At 33.4% G+C, this 22,614-nt stretch overlaps 1 protein-coding gene across 1 annotated transcript in view; it reads left to right on the top strand.

Annotated features, from left to right (window-relative positions):
- Nucleotides 1–22,614, top strand: part of LOC150096566 (AP-1 complex subunit gamma-1-like) — a 449,674-nt gene that overhangs the window by 94,585 nt on the left and 332,475 nt on the right. Inside the window, exons 5-6 of the mRNA XM_090408538.1 lie at nt 3,502–3,598; nt 17,923–17,999. Coding sequence (XP_090264664.1) covers nt 3,502–3,598; nt 17,923–17,999 — 174 coding nt within the window. The remainder of the gene's footprint in view (nt 1–3,501; nt 3,599–17,922; nt 18,000–22,614) is intronic.

Raw genomic sequence — 22,614 nt, 5'->3', positions numbered from 1 at the left:
TATATGGAAGGTGGGGAGAGAACACAGGGACATCCATGGAAGTTAAGTTTGTTCACGGTCAAGAAAGGGATAAGAGCTAGTTTTTCTCCCAGAGAGCAGTGAATGAATGGAATAATTTGCCCTTAGGGATAGTGAGTGCATTTAGTGTGAATGAATTTAAGGGAAGGTGTGATAGTTGGTTTGGGTGATTTATAGCCTTCCTCGATGAGTCTTGACTTCCTGGAGGTCTCAGATAATAATAATATTTGAGCATTTCAGGTTGAACATCATCTATTCCTATCGCTTTTCCATATTTCAAGCTTTTGATAATTTTTTTCTACATCAGGTATTTTGCATACACATATATATATATATATATATATATATATATATATATATATATATGCAAACTCCTGTTTGCATTCCTCCTTAATATTTTTTACTACTGTTCTGTCTCTGCTTGTTTCATTATCTTTAGTTTTTGTGTTACCTTATCATCTTTGTTTCCTTTTACAGTACTCTTTTTGCTCTTTTTCTATAATCTCCAGAGCATTTTGCCTCCTTCTTGATATTTTTCTTCTGTATTTTTGCCAATGTGTTCCCATAACTTTTGTTCAGCTGCTTTTATGCATATCTTAGCTCTCTTGCATTATTCTCTGTATTATTTTGGGACAAACATTTTCAGACTTATTTGCTAATGGCTTTTAGTAGGAGCTTTTGGTTTAGAACTGAGAAATTAAATTATTTATTATATTTCACAGGCATTTTCACAGAGTCCAAAGACTCATTACAGGATGTCCATCACTGATTGTTCATTAATCATACATTCTGTTATACCTATACTTAAACTCCTTTACACAAAGTATTCACTTGTTCACTACTCTTCAAGGAAAAATCTAGTCATCACACCCTTGCGAATCACAGTTTACACAATTTCAATGTAGCGTCTCTCTCTTCCCTTCCTGTCATGTATTGAATTTTGCATCAGAATTATAAAACTCCTTTAGCAAAATACACGTTTCTATCATATCCCTTTTTCTACCTATCAGCCAAATTTCGTAACTCCAAAATCTACAATCTACTTTTAGGGAGCTGTCCACAGATTTGTAGCCATATTGGTTATTTACCTCTGGATCTTTTCCACAACCTTAATTAGGCATCCATATCTGAACACAGTAACTCAGATGTTGCCATATCAAAGCCATATAAAGAGGGATAATAATCTTCCTATCTCTATTCATCATTGTTGTGGGAAGGCTTAGGTGTCGTTTATTATTCGTAATAGAGCTTCATGGCACAGACAATGTCAAGAAAGGAAGACGAAAGGAAGAGGTGATAAACATCTCCCATTATGTTCTGTGGATCTGCTCTTATTATACAACAGATTACTTACCAAGGAGGAGTTTCTGGATTTATGGTGCAAGTTAATTGTCACTGTCATCATAAAACCATGAAAAGATTTAACACCAGCAAACAATTACCGACATGTTGACCAGCTGACTTTGTAAGATATTGGAGAAAATGGTAAATGCAAGACGTCTATTATTTAGAAAGCAATAATCCTCTCTCCAACACACAGTTTGGTTTTTATAGACACCATTCAACATTGGACCATTCAGATCATTTAGAAACATGTGTAAGAGATGCATTTCTGAAATGAGACCACCTAGTTTCAGTTTTTTGACATGGAAGAAGCTTATGACATAGCTCAGAGATATTAAGCAATGCATTTTAATAAGCACACAGAGATGCATCTTCACGCATTTATTAACCTTTTGAGCAGTGATATCAAAATACATTTCACTTTCTATAGTGTATAAATACAAAAAAAAAGGGGGGGGGGGAGGTTGATCAGTTATTTCAGCACTCTCCCTGCAAAATCTCAAAAGTCAATGTAATTTTATCTTTACTATAGTTAAAATGTGAATATAAATGTATTATCAATACTATTTCTGTGATAGAAACATGATGGTGTATTTATACTGCTTTACTGCTCAATGGGTTAAAAACTCTTTCTGGCTGAGTCTTCCATGGCCAAGTGAGTAGCACATTATCCTGACTATATCATCAAGAAGAGAGTATTCCCCAAGGCTCTGTCTTAAGTGTGACACTCTTTGCGGTCAAAGTAAATTCAGTCACTAAATGACTACCTCTTCTAGTAGGCAATGTTCTATATGTTGAGAACCTGCTCTTTTCCTTCAATGGAAACAGTTATCTCTTAACTGTCCTCAAAATAGTCATTTCCTAAACTAATTCTTTCCCCCCCTTATGTTGGGAAGTTCAATATTACAAAAGACTGCCATTTGCTCATTTCCTCCATGGCCAGTTTGCACTCCATCATACAGCCTCTCATCTGTCAAGAAAGTTGAATATTCTATCTCACTCTACTTGCAGCTGCGCCTTTGCTGTTTGTATTACTGTTTTTCCTGACCACATTGTATCCAGTCAGATTTCCACTTGAATGTAATAATTATGCTGCTGAGCTACATGCCATTCAGCTTGTGTTTGTACTCATAAAAAAAAAAAACGCTAAGAGAAATGAATGATTTATACAGACTCATTGAGTTCTTTACAGGCTAAGGTGTATAATCCATGTTCATTGTGTAATGTTCATCAGTTATTGTATAAAATGAAGTCCCCTAATTTTGATGTTGAGTAGTGCCATATTCTCAGCCACATTGGAATTAAGGGAAATGAGACTGCAGATGCTAGTTCTAAGTCAGTTCATGCTTTTCCAAGTACTGTTTGTGAGTTCTTTATAGAGACTACAGATAGGGAATAAGAGAAAAGTTAATCAGTGGTTATTATGTTAAGATGCACTGATGAATAAATTGTGAGAGATTAAGCCTAAAGTTAAGCAGTGACAGTTACATGTTCGCTTACATGTTCTTATCTGTTGAAAGCTGTGTGAACAGTCTGACACTCATCTTACTATACTTTACATTTTAGTGGAGTGTCAGCACATAAGAGAGGAATGCAAATTTTGGTAATACTGTTGATCCACACACATAGAGGCATATATTGTCAGATTCAGACAATGTAGTTTTTAAATTTTACAAGGAATACAATGCCGAATTTTAAAAATTTTGTTTTTTGTTCATAACATGTTGTTTACTAATTTGCCTATTTATTATTTTTTATCTTTGCTATCCTTACCCAATAAACTACAAACCAGCCAATCCCATTCAGATTTGAAACTACATTGAGAATTTTTTGATCACACCCATTCTCAGTTTATTATGCTTGCTTTATTATTATAATTTGCTGGAAGTAAAGATTTTAATTTAAATTGAAAAGCTATACTCAGTTTTTCAAAATAAAGTGAATACAACAGTTTTGGATGTTTGCTTCTTTGTAGAGAATATACCAAGAATACAATAATCATTAAAAATCCTGCTATTCATGTTGTTAAAAAGTTAGGTATATCTTTTAGCCAACTCTCTTTAATTCAGTAAATATTTGTGTATTTAAACGAAGATGAATAATAAACCTTTTTTTTTTTTTGCTTTGTAACTTGTTTAGGCTGCCCTTTGTGCATTTAGAATAATAAGAAAAGTACCAGATTTGATGGAAATGTTTATCCCATCAACTAGATTACTGCTTACAGAGAAGAATCATGGTATATAGATATTGTGTGTTGTGTATGTATGTATGTATATATATATATATATATATATATTTTTTTTTTTTTTTTAGAAAATTTATAAACTTTTTTTTTAGTTAAGAATTGTCAAGATTAATAATAAACTGTGTTAAAGGGTTTATTGAACGTGAAGAGGGGAAAGAAGAATAAAGAATATAGCTTCAGTAAACATGGAGATAAAACTTAAATTAAAATAAACTTCTTTGTTCTTAATTCATTCTCTTCTTTTCAGCTGAAATTCCAAGTGAAATAACCATAAACTTTTTAAATACATAACATAATAAAGAATACTAGCTACATAAGAGTGATCAGATAATAACAGCAGATCAGCAATTTCCAACAAGAATAGTTACTGTGTGCAGCAGTTTACTCTGTGAGGCATCAAAGAAATTTAACCAGGGTTCCAACATGTTGTTTGCAAGTATGGCTGTGATCTGTGATTAATTGCCATATATTTCAGTAATGCAAACTAATAGTTATTTTATGATTTATATGTGGTTTGTTTGTTGACATGTTTTGTGATGAAAGATATTGTTGGCTACATTTTTCATTTTAGTTCTATCATAGTAGTAGTAATAAGAGGGTGATCCAGAAAATATCTGCAGTTTTATTTTTCTTTATTTTTTGCAGTTTATTTCATTGCTGAATATATGCACAACCATAAACATAGACCTTATTGTATAAGTGAGATATTTAATGTAAATAGTTGTCTTGCTCAGCTATGAGCTGTATACCAGTCATTTAATGGAAACATGCATAGTAGGCATAATACTATTTTTTAAATAACAGGAAGTTGTATATGAGTTGTATACTTTACCTGTTACACCATGTGCTAGATGCAGTAAGTGCACAAATCCATTGAAGCACAGGATTATGGATATTTTGCAGCAAAGTATGCAATATCTATCCACCGCAAAAATATTTAAAGAAATAAAATAAAAAAAGCCTCTGTACTTATTTTAGGCATACATCAGATGGTTACTATTCGAACTTTGATCTGATTACTTTTTTCTGCAGAAAATGATACAACTTTCTGAGATTTTCATGAGGAGCAATTCTTGAATATTGTAAGGAAAAAAAGTGTGATGCTCAATTATGCTCAGAAACTTGAAAGTCAATGAAGTAAATCACAAGGGCTGTTATCATCATGAAATGCTGTAGTGCCTCTTGCTATACTACAAGCCAAGCTATGGAACATTTCATTGTCATCTGTAATGCAGTTTGCAGCTTACTCCATTAGAATGTCACTTGTTTGGATTATTTAAAAATGCTTTTTGTTAACATTTGCAAGTGATTCATGTATGGCTTGCTTCTCAGATAATTCCTCCCCCTTCCCACAGATATACAAAAGTATTGCACCACTGGACCAATTCTTATCAAAACTTGGACTGAGGGCTATATTATTATTATAATACAGGTATCTGCATGGACTCAAAAAGATTCATCATAAGAGATCCACACTAGCCATTACTCATAGAAAGAATTCCTATCACATCTCTTTAAACTTATTCACCATTGGGTTGCTCACTGCTATCTCTGGCAAACCGTTTCACCAATATTTAGAAATTATGCACTTGTTTGTAGAACTTGCTATGCTTATTTTAATAACTGCATTATATTTCCGTTGACTTCACTTTGCCTCCTATATAGGAAATTGTACAAAATGATCTGCAAAAAGTGTAGTTACTTTTTTTTTTGTCTTGGAGAAATTTTTAATCATTTTAAAATATTGATTTTTTTTAATAGAAAAAAATAGAGGAAAAATAGAATAATTAGCCTTGTACTACTAAATTTAATCTGTATTCTTTAAAAACCTGGTTTCTAACTTTGCTTACAAGATTATTTTATCTATATTGATATGAAAAATTAAAAAAGCTAGACATATGTCCCAAATATGTTATTACAAGAATACCTAATTTCATAAGAAATATCTGATATCCCAGCAGAAAATTCAAAACTATCTTTTTAATAGTTTCTGCTGTTAATATATTCTTTGAGATCTTTCCCTGTGCTTCAGCATGCTTGAAGAAATTGCTAAGACAACATTCAGATGTGTTAAAAGAATTAGTCATTTCATAAACACCTTGCAGTTGAAGATTCATCCAATATTTTGAGTCTAGCACATTTTCTCTTGGGGGAAGCTTTGTCTACAAAGATGGAAGACATGAGGAGTTTCTTTCTGCCCAGAATCAGATGTTTTAATTATTTTAAAATGTGAATCATTTTTCATTAAAAGAAAAAAAAAAAGGAAAATAATTTAGTCGTCTAGTGCAAGTAAAGAAAAGTGATGAAAAGAATATTATGTTCTGTTTAAGAAAAGAAATTAGTTTATTTTTTATTTGAAAGTTACATTACTTTATATTAATGGAAAGAAAGATATTGATCAAAGATCGTGGAAGCAATGTGGCATGACTATTTCTGGATGGTTTCATTTATAGGTAGGCAATAATTTTCATTGTTTGAGAGACCATCATACCGTTTATGAAACCTTGAAGCAACTAGAAAAGTCCATATTTTTTCTCTAGCGCCTCTGGCTATCTAACTTATAGCACAAAATGTAATCCAAATTTACTACCTTTCATGGGTGGGTTTGGCATAAAAATGTGTTCGTTTTTGCTCATGATTTTTTATGGTGCAAACATTATAGGAAAGTCTGTTCCAAAAAACAGAGGTAGATGGAAGTTTTTTTTTTTTTTTTTAATCTGATCCACAAGACCTATAGCATGTTAGTGCTGTGTATGGAAAAGAAGAATAAAGAAAGGCAAAATTTGTTCACATTTTGCTTGAACAGCTGAGGATTGTAATCTTTGAAGGCAGAGTGGGAAGACTGTTCCAAGGAACAGAAGTAGATGGGATAAAGGAGGCAGTGAAGTTGGTTCGGTGTGTTTCAAGATGGGCTATAAAAGAATGTTGGTGAGCAGTGGCTCTTGTTTTAATGATTTTGGAGGAGATTGGAGGAATAATAGTGGCCAATTCAACAGAGCACTGTCCATGAAAAGTATCAGTAGAAGAGGCACAAAGTAGAAACTGAATGTCTCAGAGAGGGATCATTAATTAGCCGGATTGCCCTCTTCTGGATAGAATCGAGCAATCTTAAAGAGGATTTTGGTGCACCACCTCAAATATGGGAACGGTATTCAATGGCTGGGCAGATCTGAGCTTTGTATAGAGTTAGCAGGTGTGAAGTAGTGTCTTGTGCGAAACAGTACACTATGTTTTTGGGCAGCTGCAGAAGCTGTAGTTGTGCCAAGAAAGATCAGAGGTGTAAGTCAGTCCAAGAAGACAAATTTGATCCTGTTTGGATATTTCAGTATTACTGAAGGTTAGGTCGGAGAGATGCAAGCTCTTTCTTGCAAGAGATCAGACAGAATTGAGTTTTGGTGGCACTGAAGTCTACATGGTTGTCCTTGCCCTACTGAGATATAGCTAGGAGATCTGAGTTCAGGTCACTACTTGGTAGATCTTGAGGATTCTAATACTTCAGCACTACAAGGTTTGTCAAATGAAAAGGAGGAATGGAGTGTACTGTCATCAGCAAAGCTATGGATAGGATTGGAAGTCAGAGCAAGTCATTTATATACAAGAGGAAGGGAGTGGATAAAAGAACAGAACAGGGGTTACTCCTGCATTGGTGGGGGAAATCTGAGGAGTGTAAACTGTCCACCATGACATGTAGTGAGACCAATGAGAAAGTTGGTGATCCAGTTGCAGAGTAAGGAAGGCAGACCATAGATGGCAGTTTGTTAAGTAGGCCCCTGTGCCAAACTGATCAAATGCCTTTGAAATTTGGGCAACCATGTGAGTTTCTCCATGGCTTCATTCCAGAGGTGGATGGTGAAAGCAAGATATGCTGTAGATCACAAGTGGTGGAATCCATACTGCTGGTCACTGATTAGTTGGTATGACTCTAGGTTTTTGGCCTTCTTCATAATTTTAGAGAGAGCCAAAGTGAAAACAGTTGGGCAGAAGATGCTCTTATTAGAGATGCAAGAGCTTATATAGGCCCTGATTTCACATAGCATGCATGTGCGACTCTCAATTTCCATATTTGGAAATGCGCTAACAAATGCGCTAACATTTGATTAACACAGTTTTGCAAATAAAATTATTACATACAAAGGGACTTAAAATTTTTTAGTAATTTTACACACATTGCCAATTCTATATATATATTTCTTTGGACAAAACTTGTAAAACGAACATGATACATCGTTAATCATGTGAGATTTTACAAGGTGTTGTTAGTTCTGGGGCATAGTTTTTAAACACAGTAGGTGGGATACCATCAGGCCAGATTCCTTGTTTTTATTCAGGTTACTGAGAATTCTTTGGATTTCTTTTTGTCAGAAGGCTATGGGCGACAGGAAGGAAGCCAGTCTTGGTAGAGTGGGGGGAACTTTGTCCAATTCATCAATCCAGGAATTCGGAGAGAAGAGTGATGCCAGTAAGTTGGCCTTGTCTTTAGGTGAGATAACTACTGTACCATCTGGATGTGAGAGTTGTGGAAACCTCGGTGGGCAGAAGTTGTACCCAGTGGCCTTGGCAAGGGACCAGAAGGAGTGACTACCATTTGGGCAGGAGGCGAGTTTGCAGCATTTGGTCCTTTCAAAGTCCGACTTGGACTTGGTGATGACTCTTTTACAACTATTGCAGGCTACAGAGTGGGACAGCTGGAGTTTTGGTCTTGAGCAGTTCGTGGTAAAAAGAGGTTTTTTTCTTTTACAGCATTAGCACTTTTTTGAGAACCAAGACTTGGCAGAGAATTTGGAGTGGAATAAGGGATGAAAGCCTTCATTCCTGTGAGGATGATTTCTGTTATTCGGTCTGAGCAGGTGTTTGGATAAGAACTGAAGCAGTAGTCAGCCCATGGGAAGGACGAATAGAAGTCTCTGAGGTCCTCCCAGTTGGTACTCTTGTAGTGCCAAAGGATACGAGACTATCAACTGGTGGGTGAAGGGGATTCTCTGGCAAAAGAGACATATGAGGTTGTAGTCTGAGTTACCAGTTGGAGAACCTACAACCACAGTATACATGGAAGGGGAACTTGTTAGGTAGAGGTCAAATGTGTTGGCAAATTGAAGGTTGTTGTCAGTTATTCTTACAGGAAGATTGATGATTTGAGATAGGTCATTGCTGATGACGAACATCTCAACATCCCTTCCTGCTTGGTTGGTGAAACTGGAGAATGAGAGTCCATGTGAGTTGTGGACATTGAAGTCTCCAAGAAGGATAACCTCACTATTAGGGTATTTGACTTGAAAGTTGAACTCGAGAGAGAGAGAGAGAGAGAGAGAGAAAGAGAGAGATAGTTGAAGAGGTCAAGAGTGGTTGATGGAGTTTGGAGAGCATATGAAAAGGGCAGATACATCGTGGGGATTCAAGGATGTGCAGTCTCTGGCATGGTATATCGGTTCTGATGAATGCACAAGTGCTGCCTTTATGGTAGAAAGAGCTGTGTAATTTGTAGTTTGGGCAGTTGAAGTGGCTGTTGAGATTGCCAGTTGGGGTTCTGATAGGAATAGTACTTCTGGTAGATGACTGTAGATGGTGGAGCACATCATTTATATTGTTGTTTAGGCCATGGATGGTGGTGAAGTAGAATGTGGAAGCTTTTTTTTTTTTTTTTTTGGTAAGAATTAATGTTGGTGGGTTATTTGGTTGGATTTCTGTTGTTTTTTTTAAAATTCTTTTGGTTGGATTTGTAAAATTGCATTTCTTTAGGTTTTAGTCCATTGTATTTGATGAGGAAGAGATAAAGAGGAAGTGGGACATGCAGTGAGAGGGGACACTTGCAAAGCTCTAAAAAAAGCAGGAATATAGAAAATTTCATCTGCATTCTCAATGGCAAACCAGTAGAACTATAAAATATTTCAGCTGTTTTGGCACAGTTTTTAGTGAAGATGGCAAATTAAATTGGAAATAGACAACAGCATAAGCAAATCTGTTATGGTGGGGAGCCAGTTGAATAAATTTATATGGAATAAGAGAGAGAAATTAGTCCAAACACTATACTAGCTGTTTAAAAGACAATGTTCAAACCAGTGTTAACTTATGGATCTGAGAGTTGGTTAGAAATAAAATGCTTGATCACAGACTACTGATATGAGAAGCTTCATTTTACATAACTAGTTCTAGAAATATGGTTTCGTACTATGACTTTAAAAAAAAAGGATAGTTTTAAATTAAATGAACAGGAGAATAGTTTCAGGGTTGTTGATTTCAGAGTATTCTGCTTTAAATCTGGTTTTCTGTAGGAATCTTGTTGAATCTCTCATAGATTGGAATATTGAGATAGCAATTGTATAGCTACATTCTGCACAACATTTTGACTCTTCAGTAGTTTTAATAGTTCACAGATTTGATGTAATAAGTGACAGGCAACTGTTATATACTGTAAGACTAATTACATGCTTTTTTTTTTAGTTAATTCATATTATAGAGTATTGCATTGTATTAAATATCTGTTACAGCAATGTTTTTATAAAGTCTCTAACTGAAAATGCATGATATTTTTATGTTATGATTTTTTCTTCCCTTCCCCAATCTTAATTTGCCACTTTTTGATAGTCACATGTGGTATTTGTGTGTGTGTGTGTGTGTGTGTGTGTGTGTGTGTGTGTGTGTGTGTGTGTGTGTGTGTGTGTGTGTGTGTGAATCTGAACTAACTTGTGTATATACTTGACATGATGACTGGTGACTAGTCTGAAAAATAAACAATATGGGAATAAAGCTCATAGATTTATTAGAAAATTAGATGAACTTTTATGTGTTTTATCATCAAGTAACTCATAACAGCATCATCAGGAAGGCAGCAGAAAACACAAAAGGATCTGAACATTAATTTTTAAAAATGAAAGTAATTAATAATGTAATAGCTAATCACATGTCATTCAATATATTATGCCCAGTCTGTGTGTTGCATAAAGCCTGTAGGTTATTATTGGCATAATAGTTTTTGTATATTACACATAAGAAAAAGAGACTACCAGATGTCAAGTATAAGGCTCTGATTTCTATACAAAATTGCCACATGAACAAATCACTCCTCTGATGTGATTTGTTGTGAAAGGGTTGTCTTATAAGTATTGCATGGAAGTGTAAGGCTAATCCATTTATGATATCTGGAGTAGACTGCTTCAGTGATAGCACATTTTTATTTCCTTTTATGTTCCATATCACCTACATGCACTTTCTTATGTATTTCGAAACTTCTCTGTGTGAACCAATGTATAACTTGCTACATGAACTTGGGATCCTTTATACCAGGGGTCGGGAACCGGTGGCTCCGGAGCCACTTGTGGCTCTTTTATATTGAATTAAAAGATACATCATCATCATACGTATCAAGGATTTAGGCCTAGCATGGCCTGTTCCAGCCTTAGAAGTCATTGTTGAATCGTTTAAGAGGATGTCCTGGTTTTCTTTTTCCTAATGGCTTGTACTTTAAGGCTTGTTTTGGTAATCTTTCTGTTTTCATTCTTTGAACGTGTTCCATCCATTTATGTTTATATTTTTTAATTTTTTCTATTACTGGTTCTTGGTTTAATTCTTTCATAATATCTTCGTTTCTTTTGTAATCAAATAGGGTATACTTTGCAGTTTTTCTCATAAACTTCATTTCTGCTGTTGTTAATCTTTGTCTTTTTGTTTTATTGTCCAGATTTCGCTTCCATACATTAAGACCGGTAAGGCTAATGTATTATATACTTTTAGCCTGGTTTGTTTTTGAACTAGGTTTGGTTTAAATATAGAGTTAATTACACCTGTTATTTTTAAATATTTTGCAATTTTTACGTTTATATCTTTTTCATTTTCATATGTGATCATACATCCTAGGTAGTTAAATGAATTCACCTGTTCTAAGATCTTGTTATCTATTACTATTTTAGTTCTTGCTGGATCTTGTCCTTTAAAGGCCATAGTTTTTGATTTTTCTGTTGATATTATCATACCATAATCTTTGGATATCTCATTTAGATTTAAAATAGCTTTCTGCAAGTTATCTTCAGAATTTGTAATTATTATTTGGTCGTCTGCAAAGAGGAGAGTGTTTAAGTTAACTGTAGGTGAAAGTTTAATTCCTTGGTGTAAATTTTTACTCCATTTTATTATTATTTCATTTAAGTAGATATTAAAAAGAGTTGCTGAGAGGGGACATCCCTGTCGGACCCCTTGGATTATTTCTCTTGTATATGATAGCTCGTGATTTAATCTTATTTGTATTTGATTATTTTCATATATACTTGTGATAGCTTTTAGGATATTATTTGATATTTGTCTTTCTTTTAATATGTTAAATAATATGTTTTTTTAACTTTGTCAAATACTTTTTCAAAGTCAATAAATGCAATATGTGTTTCCAAATTATATTCTCTTCTTTTCTCTACTATTAATTTTAGGCAAAAGGCTGGGTCTATACATGATCGTCCTTTTCTAAATCCATTCTGTACCTCTAGAATAAAGTTTTCGGAATATTTCATTAGTTTGTTATTTAAAATTCTGCTATATATTTTGTAACAGGAATTTAGTATACTGATACCTCTATAGTTTTTAGGGTCATCTCTATTACCTTTCTTAAAGATAGGAATCACAATTGTTTTTTTCCATTCTATTGGGGGGACACCAGTTGAGTAAATTTTATTTAAAAATAGTAAGAGTCTTTTTTTGAATCTTGTTCCTGCGTATTTATATAGTTCTGAATCTAGCTTATCTTCTCCAGGTACTTAATAATTAACTTAATAAAACTTAATAATTAATACAAACAACCAAATATTGTTTTTTGATACGGCCTGTTCGTGGCACTAGATACTATGCATGTGACGTGCGTTACGCATGAAATTTTATGACATGAACAACCTGACAACTACGTTACATTTGAAATAGCGCTAAATGTTAACCCTGCCTTAGTAACTAGCACCACTGTGAAAATTTGGCTTAATTGATCAGCTGTCCTATCAAACATCACGGTTTTTAGATACATACAGATTTTAGCTGTCAAAATAAATATTCTGTTAGTTAACTTATTTATTGTGGTACTAAACTGGTGTTTAATTTAGTGTCAGGTAATGTTTTGCACAAATTACTTTTCATGTTGAATTTGTGTTTTTACTTGCAGGTAAATTTGTGATAATAACCCTCCTAATATGAGTTCAAGAAAAATAATTGAAAAAAAACAGAGGATTCAATAAAATGTGGATAGAGAAATTTGCATTTATAGAAGTAAATGGAAATTCGCAATGTTTTATTTGCCATCTACGACTTCAAAATAACAAATCAAATAATGTCAAATGACATTTTCGAGGAAACCATTTAGACTTCAGTAAAAAATATCCTGAGGTCTTAATAGAAAAAAAAGCTATTGAAGAATTAGAAAATAAAACTTTGCTTCAGCAAAGAAATTTGTCAATTTGGACAAAATCTTCGTCGAATACTACTGAAGCAAGTTTTTTGTTATCCCTTGAAATAGCATAAGTGGGAAAACCGTTTACCGATGGTGAATTTCTAAAAAATTTCATGTATAATGTCTCTGAAATTCTATTTAAGGATATGAAAAATAAGGTCAAGATATTTCAGAAAACCTAACAAGTTTACAGAATAAAAATATAAATATTAACAATATAGTATGCATTGTGACCGATGGCATGCCTTCTATGATCGCGAAAAATAAGGGGTTAAGTTATTCTCCACTCATATTCCACATGGAGTTATTTCATTTCATTGCATTTTGCATCAAGAAGCTTTAGTTGCAAATTCTTTGGGATTATTACCACAACTAAAAAGAGTGATGGATGTTGTTGTGCCAATGATCAATTTCATCCGATTTCAGGTGTTGAATCACAGACATTTTGACATATGACATCTGTATGATGGTTATCAAGAGGAAAAGCATTAAAACTTTTTTTTTTCAGTGCTTAAAAGAAGTAATAGTTTTCTTAACCACTAAAAATTATAACATAAATCATGTGAAACTTCTCAGTATTCCCGAATGGATACAAAATTTTTGCTTGTGATATGACAGAACATTTTAATAAGCTAAATTTGAAGTTGCAAGGGAAGGAAAATACAGCCTTACAATTACTAGAGGAAGTTCTTACCTTTGAACTGAAACTAAGAGTGTTTTTCGAAGATGTTACCAAAGAAAAATTTATATATTTTGAAAATCTAAGAAATTATAGATTAAATTTAAATCAAGAAAAAGTTGATTGCAAAATATTCACTGAAATGATTACTGTAATTTTAGATTCATTTACAAGCATATTTCAGAATTTTAAAAAACATCGGGAGATGATGAAATTTATATTACATCCGTTAAATTGCAATTTAAAATTAATAGATATTGAAGCTTTTCCCGGAATATCAATTGCAGAACTACAAATGGAGCTTCTGGAAATTCAGAATAAAAGCACCTGGGTACAAAAACTTCAGGAAATGGTAGCACAAATTGCAGAAAACGAGGAAACTATGAAAAACACCACCGGAAATTATATTTAAATGTTGGACTTCTTTCCCAACTAATTATTCAAATGCCAGGGGACTTGCTTTGGGGGTTTTGACTCTTTTTGGTTCAACATATTGCAAACAATTGTTCTCTTCAATGAATCACATTAAAAATAAGTATAGGAACAAATTGACTGATGAAAGTTTGAAAGCCGAATTACTATTAAAGTGCACAACATACAATCCAGATTTAAGTAAATTGGCTGAGAAGATGCAAAATCAAAAGTCTCATTAGTGAATTTTAAATTAAAATAATCAAATATCTATTAAAATACATAATATTGTATTTTTGTTCGGACTAATTCTTTTTGCAATACAAATTCTAACTTTTTTTGCGATATATTATACTTACTTAAACATGTTTTGCGATTAAAAACTTAATCAAACTTAATGTTGTTTTATTTATTGAACATATAAAAAATTTATATGCAAACATTCAAGTGGTATTTGATATCTGGAAGTACTGAATTAAAAACAAATTTACCTAAGTTTGAACTAACTGCAACTTTTAGTCACCAGGAAAAATCGAATTGAAGTTGCAGCTCACAATATTTTGTTTTAATTAATTTTTTTGGTGGAATGGCTCTTTGGTTCAAAAAGGTTCCTGACCCCTGCTTTATACTCAAGGTTATTTCTTATATTGAACATAATCTTTAGGCGGAAAGTAGGTAGTTTTGCAAGGTGGTTTAAAGGTTGTTCAGGCATTATCTGTTCTTATGAGATGCACTGTCTGCTTTATGTTCCACACATGTATGATAAAGAAATGGTGCTCTTGTAATTAATTTCTAGTTATGTACAAGTTGGTTTATCAGAGAATGACTTTTTGTTTAATAACTTTCTGGAATGGCCATTTTTGAAGGAATTGGTTGAACAATTCTTAAGTTTCTCTCTCTCTCTTTTTGTGTGTTATCATTCTTAATATCCTCAAAAGTTATGAATCATCACAACCTCAAAAGTTATGAATCATAAAACACGGTTCTTAAATCACAACCTTTAAGAACCGTGTTTTAAGGTTAGGGCCATCTAACATTAAAAGCTTAGGTGGATTATCCTCTACTGCAGTGTTTCTCAAACTTCAGATATCCGCATACCCCTTAAATTTTCATTGTTACCAAGTACCTCCTTATCAAATAAGTAAATAAAGTATATTTCATTGTAAATGTGTATTTTATTTGAATTTATATGTTCATGTAAACAAAAAATATGATTTATTTTTAATAGAACAAAATTTGGAATAGGTTCCTCTTCATTTCCCATCCATGTACATCTACATTTCAAGTAATTCATATCATAGTTGGTTCCTAGTTGGTTTTCTAGAGATGTCAGACGACACACCCTTATCAATTTCATTTGATCCAGATGCAATATCAACATTTTCTTGTTACTTGCAGCTACTCGTATTTGCTATATTGCTCTCTTTTGTGGGTTTTATAAATCCAATCTTTAACCTATGATCCATACTTAAGAATTTGAAAGCTAAAAAAATTACCTTATTTACTCGAATATAACTCGCACTTTTTTTCCCAAAATTAAAGCTAAAAAATCGTGGTGCAAGATATATGTGAGGCTTTTCATAAACTAAAGTTTCTAGCAAAAAAACTGCAAGTGGTGTGACTTATAAAGAAGCTCCTGCTCGCTATTGCTACTGTAGGCATCGAGAACAGTTTGGTGCATCGTCAAAGTCATCTACCCAAATAGCTTCATCTTCTTTCCCATTATTTCAAGCAAAAATTACCAGTAATTTACAATACTTGAGATACGTAGGGCAGCTATGAAGAAGTGCATATGATTGGTGCAGTATTAACAAAAGATCGCGCGAACCAAAGACAGATTAGCATTTCAACAATTGACTTGAAATGCTAATTCTCTTCAATTGAATTCCATAATATCTGAAACACATTCACTATATATTTCTTAGTTTTAACACGTGCAACATATGGTTTTGCTTGAATCTATACAGCAGTGTCTGTTGGAGGGGAGATGTGATTCATTAGTTAGGGCTGTTTTTATCCCAGTTGTCTCTAATTGCATATAATATGATTCCATGTATTAATGATGCATAGCCGAAAATTTCCGGGTACCCCACTTTGAGAAACACTGCTCTACTGTATCCAAGTTAAGAATTCTTAGGGAGGTTTTGGGTGCACCACCCCAAATGTGAGAACAATGTTTTAGGGTTGGTCAGATTTGAGACCTGCTAAGTATTAGAAGTTGAGCAGGAGAGAAATTGGGGGATTTTTTTTTTTTTTTAGTTTAAGAAGGGAGAATGATTTTTCAGAACATTATCAAAAGTTAGAGGGAGTGGGGTAGGATCTTTTCTGAGGACTATGTTTAAATAGCATTGAATTCACTGTTTTCACCCCACTTGAGAATGATGAGAAGTTCCATGCATGTTTAAGACATTGGTTATGGAGGATCTTGAAGTTTCAATCACTGGAGAAACGAAGGGGAGACCATAAAATGGTAATTTATTGAGAAGGCCTTGATACTAGACAATTAAATGCCTTTGAAAAATCACAGCAGCCACATGGATTTCCCAAGATGTTTTTATGGCTTGTGTCTAAAGATTAGTAAATTTAGAGAAGTTCTGCTATAGAATGAGAAAGGCAGAATCGAAATTGGTGATTATGGATGATGGGTCTCCAGGTAGTAAAGAAGTGGTGGTTGATTACCTTCTCTATCTTATAAAGTACTGAGGTGAGAACAATGGGATGCTAGTTTAATGGCTGACTTCTGTCTCACTTTGTTGGTACAGGTTGAATAAAAGCTTGCTTCCATGTTTTTGGGTAGATGAATATGATAGTTTGTATATGGAAAATTAATAGTTTGTATAGATGATACATCATTTATAGTTGCTGTCTCATTTTCATTTATAATACGTACTCAAACTACAAATTCTTGCTATCATCTTTATTAATCTTTCATCTGTTTACTCATTTGTTTTATTTTATTAATATTTTTGTATTTCTTTTTCACTGAGATGTCTAGTTTAGCTCTTTTTTTCCTTCTCTCTTGTCTGTCTCTATTTGACTTTTTCTCCCTATAGCCTATTCTTTTCATATCTAGTTTTTTTCCCCTTCTTTATTTCTCTTTAATATATTAAATAATTCCTCAACATTGTGTTTTAGTAATCAGTTTCCATTGATTTTCAGTTTTCTGTATAGAATGCTAAGTAGTATGCAGTTTGTCTTTAGAGAGCACTTTTTTTTTTAATCTTTGTCAATTCCCCACAAAAGTTTAGGAATCTATAGCCCATTAAGTGCTGTGCACATGTGAAGGGTGAAATGATTTGGGATCTCTACTGCAGAGATCACAGTTGCCCCAGGTTTCTGTTTCTGTGTCTCAGACTGAGTGATTAAATGTGTATTACAAAAAACAAAAATTAATTTTGTTGGTCTAATTTATAGTCTACACACACTAAAGGATCTTGAGATTCTTAGTTTGGGCATATATTACATGCTGTTCAAGTAGGAGATCAACATGGCTTAGCTCAGACAGAGAAATTAGTACTTCAGTAATTTTTTTTTAATATAATAAATATTTATATTTCTTTAGTACTGTTTTTTGGAATTAAAAAAAATGAAAAAGTTATAAAGTGTTACACAGTGGTGATGAAATTTTCAGTTTAGTTTTAAGAAATCTTCAGAATATTGATAATCTTCAGGTTGCTTTCAGTTAAGTTTGTTGACACTTTGACTATTAGATAGTAAACTATTGCATTTCATCATTATCATATGAATTTCATTATTATATTATCATAATGATAGTTGTCACAAAAATACTTTATGAATTGCTTTCTGTAGGTGTTTTAATAACGGGTGTTATATTAATCACTGAAATGTGTGAGAGAAGTTCAGATACTCTGCAGCATTTTAAAAAGGTAATAAATAATTTGCATATTTGCTAGCAATATATTATTCATTGGGATACTGTTTTATTGAATAGGTGAAAATAATTATTTTCCTTTGTTAAATATAATTTTTTTTCATAATCATGTTTCAAAGTCTTTAAATTACTAAGAATCTTTTAATTGATCAGCATGCATGAAATGTGCATTTTAAAAAAGTTTCTAAAATAAACCTAAAGCATAATTAAATTTTAAGTATATTTTTAAAATGTTTCAAGTAAAAGTGTTAAATTATATTATTTTAACTAAGCAGTTAATTTAAAAGAACAGTCATTCCACATAGTTTATGGTTAAATGAATAAGCATATGGTTCTAAAATAACAATATGAATTTGTTTTCTCTATTACAAATTTGTTTCCTGCTGTCCAGGGAAAGCAGTACAATGAGGTATTACAACTTTGCACTCTTGCACATTTCTCCTTATACAACACTTTTTTTTTTTTTTTAAGTTGTATTATTTGCTTTTAGAGCAGTTGTCTAGTACACAAATTTGTAAATATTTACTTCTGATGCAGACTTTACTTTGCTTTGTCACTTTGATTTCTTCATTTTCCCCTCTCATTTATTAATGGTTATAAATATATAACTATATAAACTTTTAAATATGCAGTTGACTGAGGTTTTTTAAAATTAGAAATAAGGCATTCAGTAGCACAGCTTTCCACATTTTTTTCAATCGTAACTGAAGTATTTATTTGCATGTTTTATCTGAAATTTGTCTACGTTTATATAGTTGAAGTTCCAGCATAAAATTTTTTTGTCACTCCTGCCAAATAAAAGGTTGGTAATCTACAATACATTTAATATTGTGGACAGGCTGAAGGTCAAGATCCTGGAATTCTGCACTAGAGAGACCAAACATGGAACTTTATTCAAATCACTTGGGGCATATAATAAGCAGGATGGTGATCATACACCAACCTACAGATGTTTACGACCCTAAAGACTTTCATCAACAACTGTGCCATTATAAGATTTGAATCTACAGGCTGTTTGTTGGTTTGGGGAGGAGAGATGCTATTCAATTTTAATTAGGACAGCAAATTAAGAACTGTATATTAAATTTCATGCACAGCACATTTTAAAATAAATAAATGCGGTCTAGAGAAGAAACTATCTGAAATAACATTGTAGTATGGATATTGTTAAAAATGTCGTCTGTTAAAAATTATGTCTGTTATTTTGTGCAGTTGTGCTGCACAAATCTTTTATAATGTGTCTTTATATGGCGCCTACTGCAAGAATGGAGAATTTCTTCATTATGGAGAATTTCTAAAGAGTACTGTGTATTTAATAAACACTTACTGAAGAGCTACAGGTTCAAATTCTTTGTGGTTGTCCCAGCAAATGGTTATTTGGATGCACAGTATGGTTTATAAATTGCCCATGCCATCTTTTTTTATATGCAGAAGGTCTTCTTACTATAATAAGAACCATTATAGTGAACTCACTCATTCACTTTATGAACTTCTAAGAAGCTTTGGCCAAGACCTCACTGTATCACTATTTTTCTAAAGGAAATTTGCTATCGCAAGCATTTCAGTATACTAAACTGTTCTGTTGGTACCATGATAAGTTCATCATAGTGAGTCCAATCCTGATTGTATTAAGCTCACTGTGATCTACCATGGCAAAACAGCTTTGATTTTTATGAACCTAATTTTAGCAATGATTAGATTATTAATCTTGATTCCATCTATAGTGTTTACCACTGCATGTATTCTCTGTCTGGTTTGACTGTTTTGCAAGGAAAAAATATCTTTAAGATTCCAATAGGTAAAACCATGCCACCTGTGTATGGGATAGCTAACTTAATTGAAAAGTCCTTACAAATGTTCCTAGCATCTTAAACAGGATACAAAGAGATCTTTCCATCCAGGTGGTGTCATCACCATTGACTGTTGTGGTGCAGTTGAGAAATCCTTATAAAAAGAAATCACATGAAGTAAAGGATGAACTTCTTCATGGATAGATAATTTCCAAAAAAACTATTTCCACAAGAAGTCCAGACATTACTTTCTGATTTCTTTCATTTGAATTTTTACAGGATGCTGTGCATTCAGATAAGCCTTATGATAGATGATCTGTGATCTAAATTCAAATTGAAGTAGATGCCATTTGAGTCTCATTTCTTGTTTGAAGCTACATTTTATGAAATTCATTCTTTATTAATGTTTCCTAAAATCTCTTTGATTGCTACAGATGTCTCTTGAATGTCTCATTAAAGAAGCAATCCAGATTTTCTTTGTATACTCCACCTGTTTTAGAACACAGATAAGGCTAGTCTAATGCATGTACATAGTAATTTTTTTTTTCTTTCTAAAGAAAAATCTGTGATTATCAAGACGGATCATATATAGTCATGCTGAAAGTTTTCATGGCAACTTCATATGCATGTATATAATGATTTGTGTGCATAATGATATATTAATAATTTTTTTGTATCTTTTTTTTCATTTCTTTTCATTTACTGAAACTAAAAAAATACAAAAAAAATCTCCCAGTTTGACTATAATATAAGTTGCAAGAACAAGGAACTTTGTAAACACCTGGAACAGAGAAAGAGAGGAAGTAGAGAATACTTGGGAGAGTGGATGTGAGCAGCCAGTTTCAGATGAGGTTTGAATGCACTGTAAAGATTATACTTTGTTAGAGTTAGTTCTCGCTATTTCTTCTGAGGTTCCTCAGATATAAGAAACAATGATGGTATTACTATAGTCTGCATGTTGAGAGGGATGTGAGGACCAATTCATTTGTTGACCTTTTTGATATTGTAACCATTGGACAAGAAAGTCTGGCAAATAAAGGAGAGTTCAGCTGTACGGGAAGCATAGGCAGAACAGAGTGCAGGCTCTGTTGATAAAGGTTTTGACACCATATTGTCGAGAGAGGAATGATGGGAAAGTTTGTGTATGTATCTTTCCTTGGTTTTCTGAAAGGAAATTTTTTGAGTCACATTGGGAAGAACATATGATTAGAGTATCTAGAAAAGTCAGGTTGTTATTATTTTCTTTTTCTATAGTGAACTGGATTCTGAGGTATTGGCTGTTGAGATGGAGGAGGGAGGAGTCTAATGTGTCTGAGCCATGTGGCCAAATAGAGAATGCATCAACAATGTATTTTTGATACATTGTTTGAAAATAGCAGTATCAAGAGCATGTTTTTTAAAATGCTCCATATGATATCCATGTGTTAAGGCTTAAATTCTGAGCAGACATCAAGTTAGAGGTTTAATGGAGTATTGACAGTACTAGGAAAGATTAAGAACTATTTTTTAGTGCTTCCAATATTTGGTCTCAGTCAATGAGACATCTTCAGGGATTACATACAACTAACAATTGTAAAACACACAAAAGGCAACATAATACTGAATAAAACATGTAGCTGTGACTCTAGAGTCCTATCTAGGTGTTGTGCCCACTATGAGCATTTGTAGGAGGCCTAGGTTGTAAATTAGGATCTCTGAGGATTAATGTTTCCTAAATTTTGGGAAGTTTCTTGCAGCTGTATTTGTTTCAGTTAGGCTGATTTTTGAGTGGTGCTGCAGATTCCAAAAAGAGCTTTTGTTAAATTGACTTTGATGGGGCATGGTGATTTTCTTCCAGCAGATCTTTGTGAGTGGTATCAAATACATGGTCCATAAGACCAGATTGACCACAGTCGTGATTACAGATGTAAGTTTCGTGTTCATCTTAACAGATGAAGGCTGATCTACCTGTTTGCCCATAGTATGCCAACTTGCAGGAACTGGTTATTTTATATACTCCAGGTACTGATAGAGCCTCCATAGCTCAGTCGGTATAGATGAAGCCTTTTGGTTAGAAAAACCTGGGTTCATTTCCTGTCTGTGACATGCGGAACTTTATCTGGTCTTTTTCAACTAAAAGTGAGTTAGCTGGTCTCATACAGAGGGTTATTTTGTCCCTCAGAACAGGAAAACTGACTCTGTGAACACATATGGATTGACAGCCATGAATACATGACCTTATGGGATGCAGCAGAGGAGTGATGAGCCAGCTGTATTAATTTTCCATAAACCTCTCATTAGGAGACTCAACCCCATCAAAGGGATGGATGAGAAGGGAAGAGACTGAGAGAGGATGGAGCTGATCTTTGGTAGAACAAATAAGGATAGCAAGTTTCCAGTGTGGCTTAAAAGCTGTGCAGAGGTTTTATTTTTTTTTTAATGACCTGGCTATTTTTTCTGATGTACCCTGATTATAGGGGATGGCGATGGCATTTCTGAAATCCTTCTGAAGGGATGGATGGCTGCAGATTGAGAAGATTATTTTTTTTAAATTTTGATCGAACTGTAGCCATTGGATAGGAAGATGTTGTGTATGGAACATCTTCCTATGGAATATCTCTTGGTTTATGGAACATCTCTTTCAATAGAAACGGATCTTTCTATTGAAAGAGATGTTCCACTGGAACAAAGATTGTAGGCTCTATTGGCTTAGAGTTTTAATAATGCCATATTGTTGAGATGGGTGGTGGTGGGAGAGTTTGTAAATGTTATCTACCTGTGTTCAGTAGTTTTTTTCTGTATACAGTGAAGGAGAGGTTGCCATTCGGAAGGTATGTCACC

Source organism: Typopeltis vanoorti, chromosome 18 (assembly GCF_054136105.1).
Source record: "Typopeltis vanoorti isolate ZY-2024b chromosome 18, IOZ_Tvanoo_1.0, whole genome shotgun sequence".
Lineage (NCBI taxonomy): Eukaryota > Metazoa > Arthropoda > Arachnida > Uropygi > Thelyphonidae > Typopeltis > Typopeltis vanoorti.
Note: the sequence above shows the minus strand (reverse complement) of the source record. Positions and strands in the feature narration are given on the sequence as shown.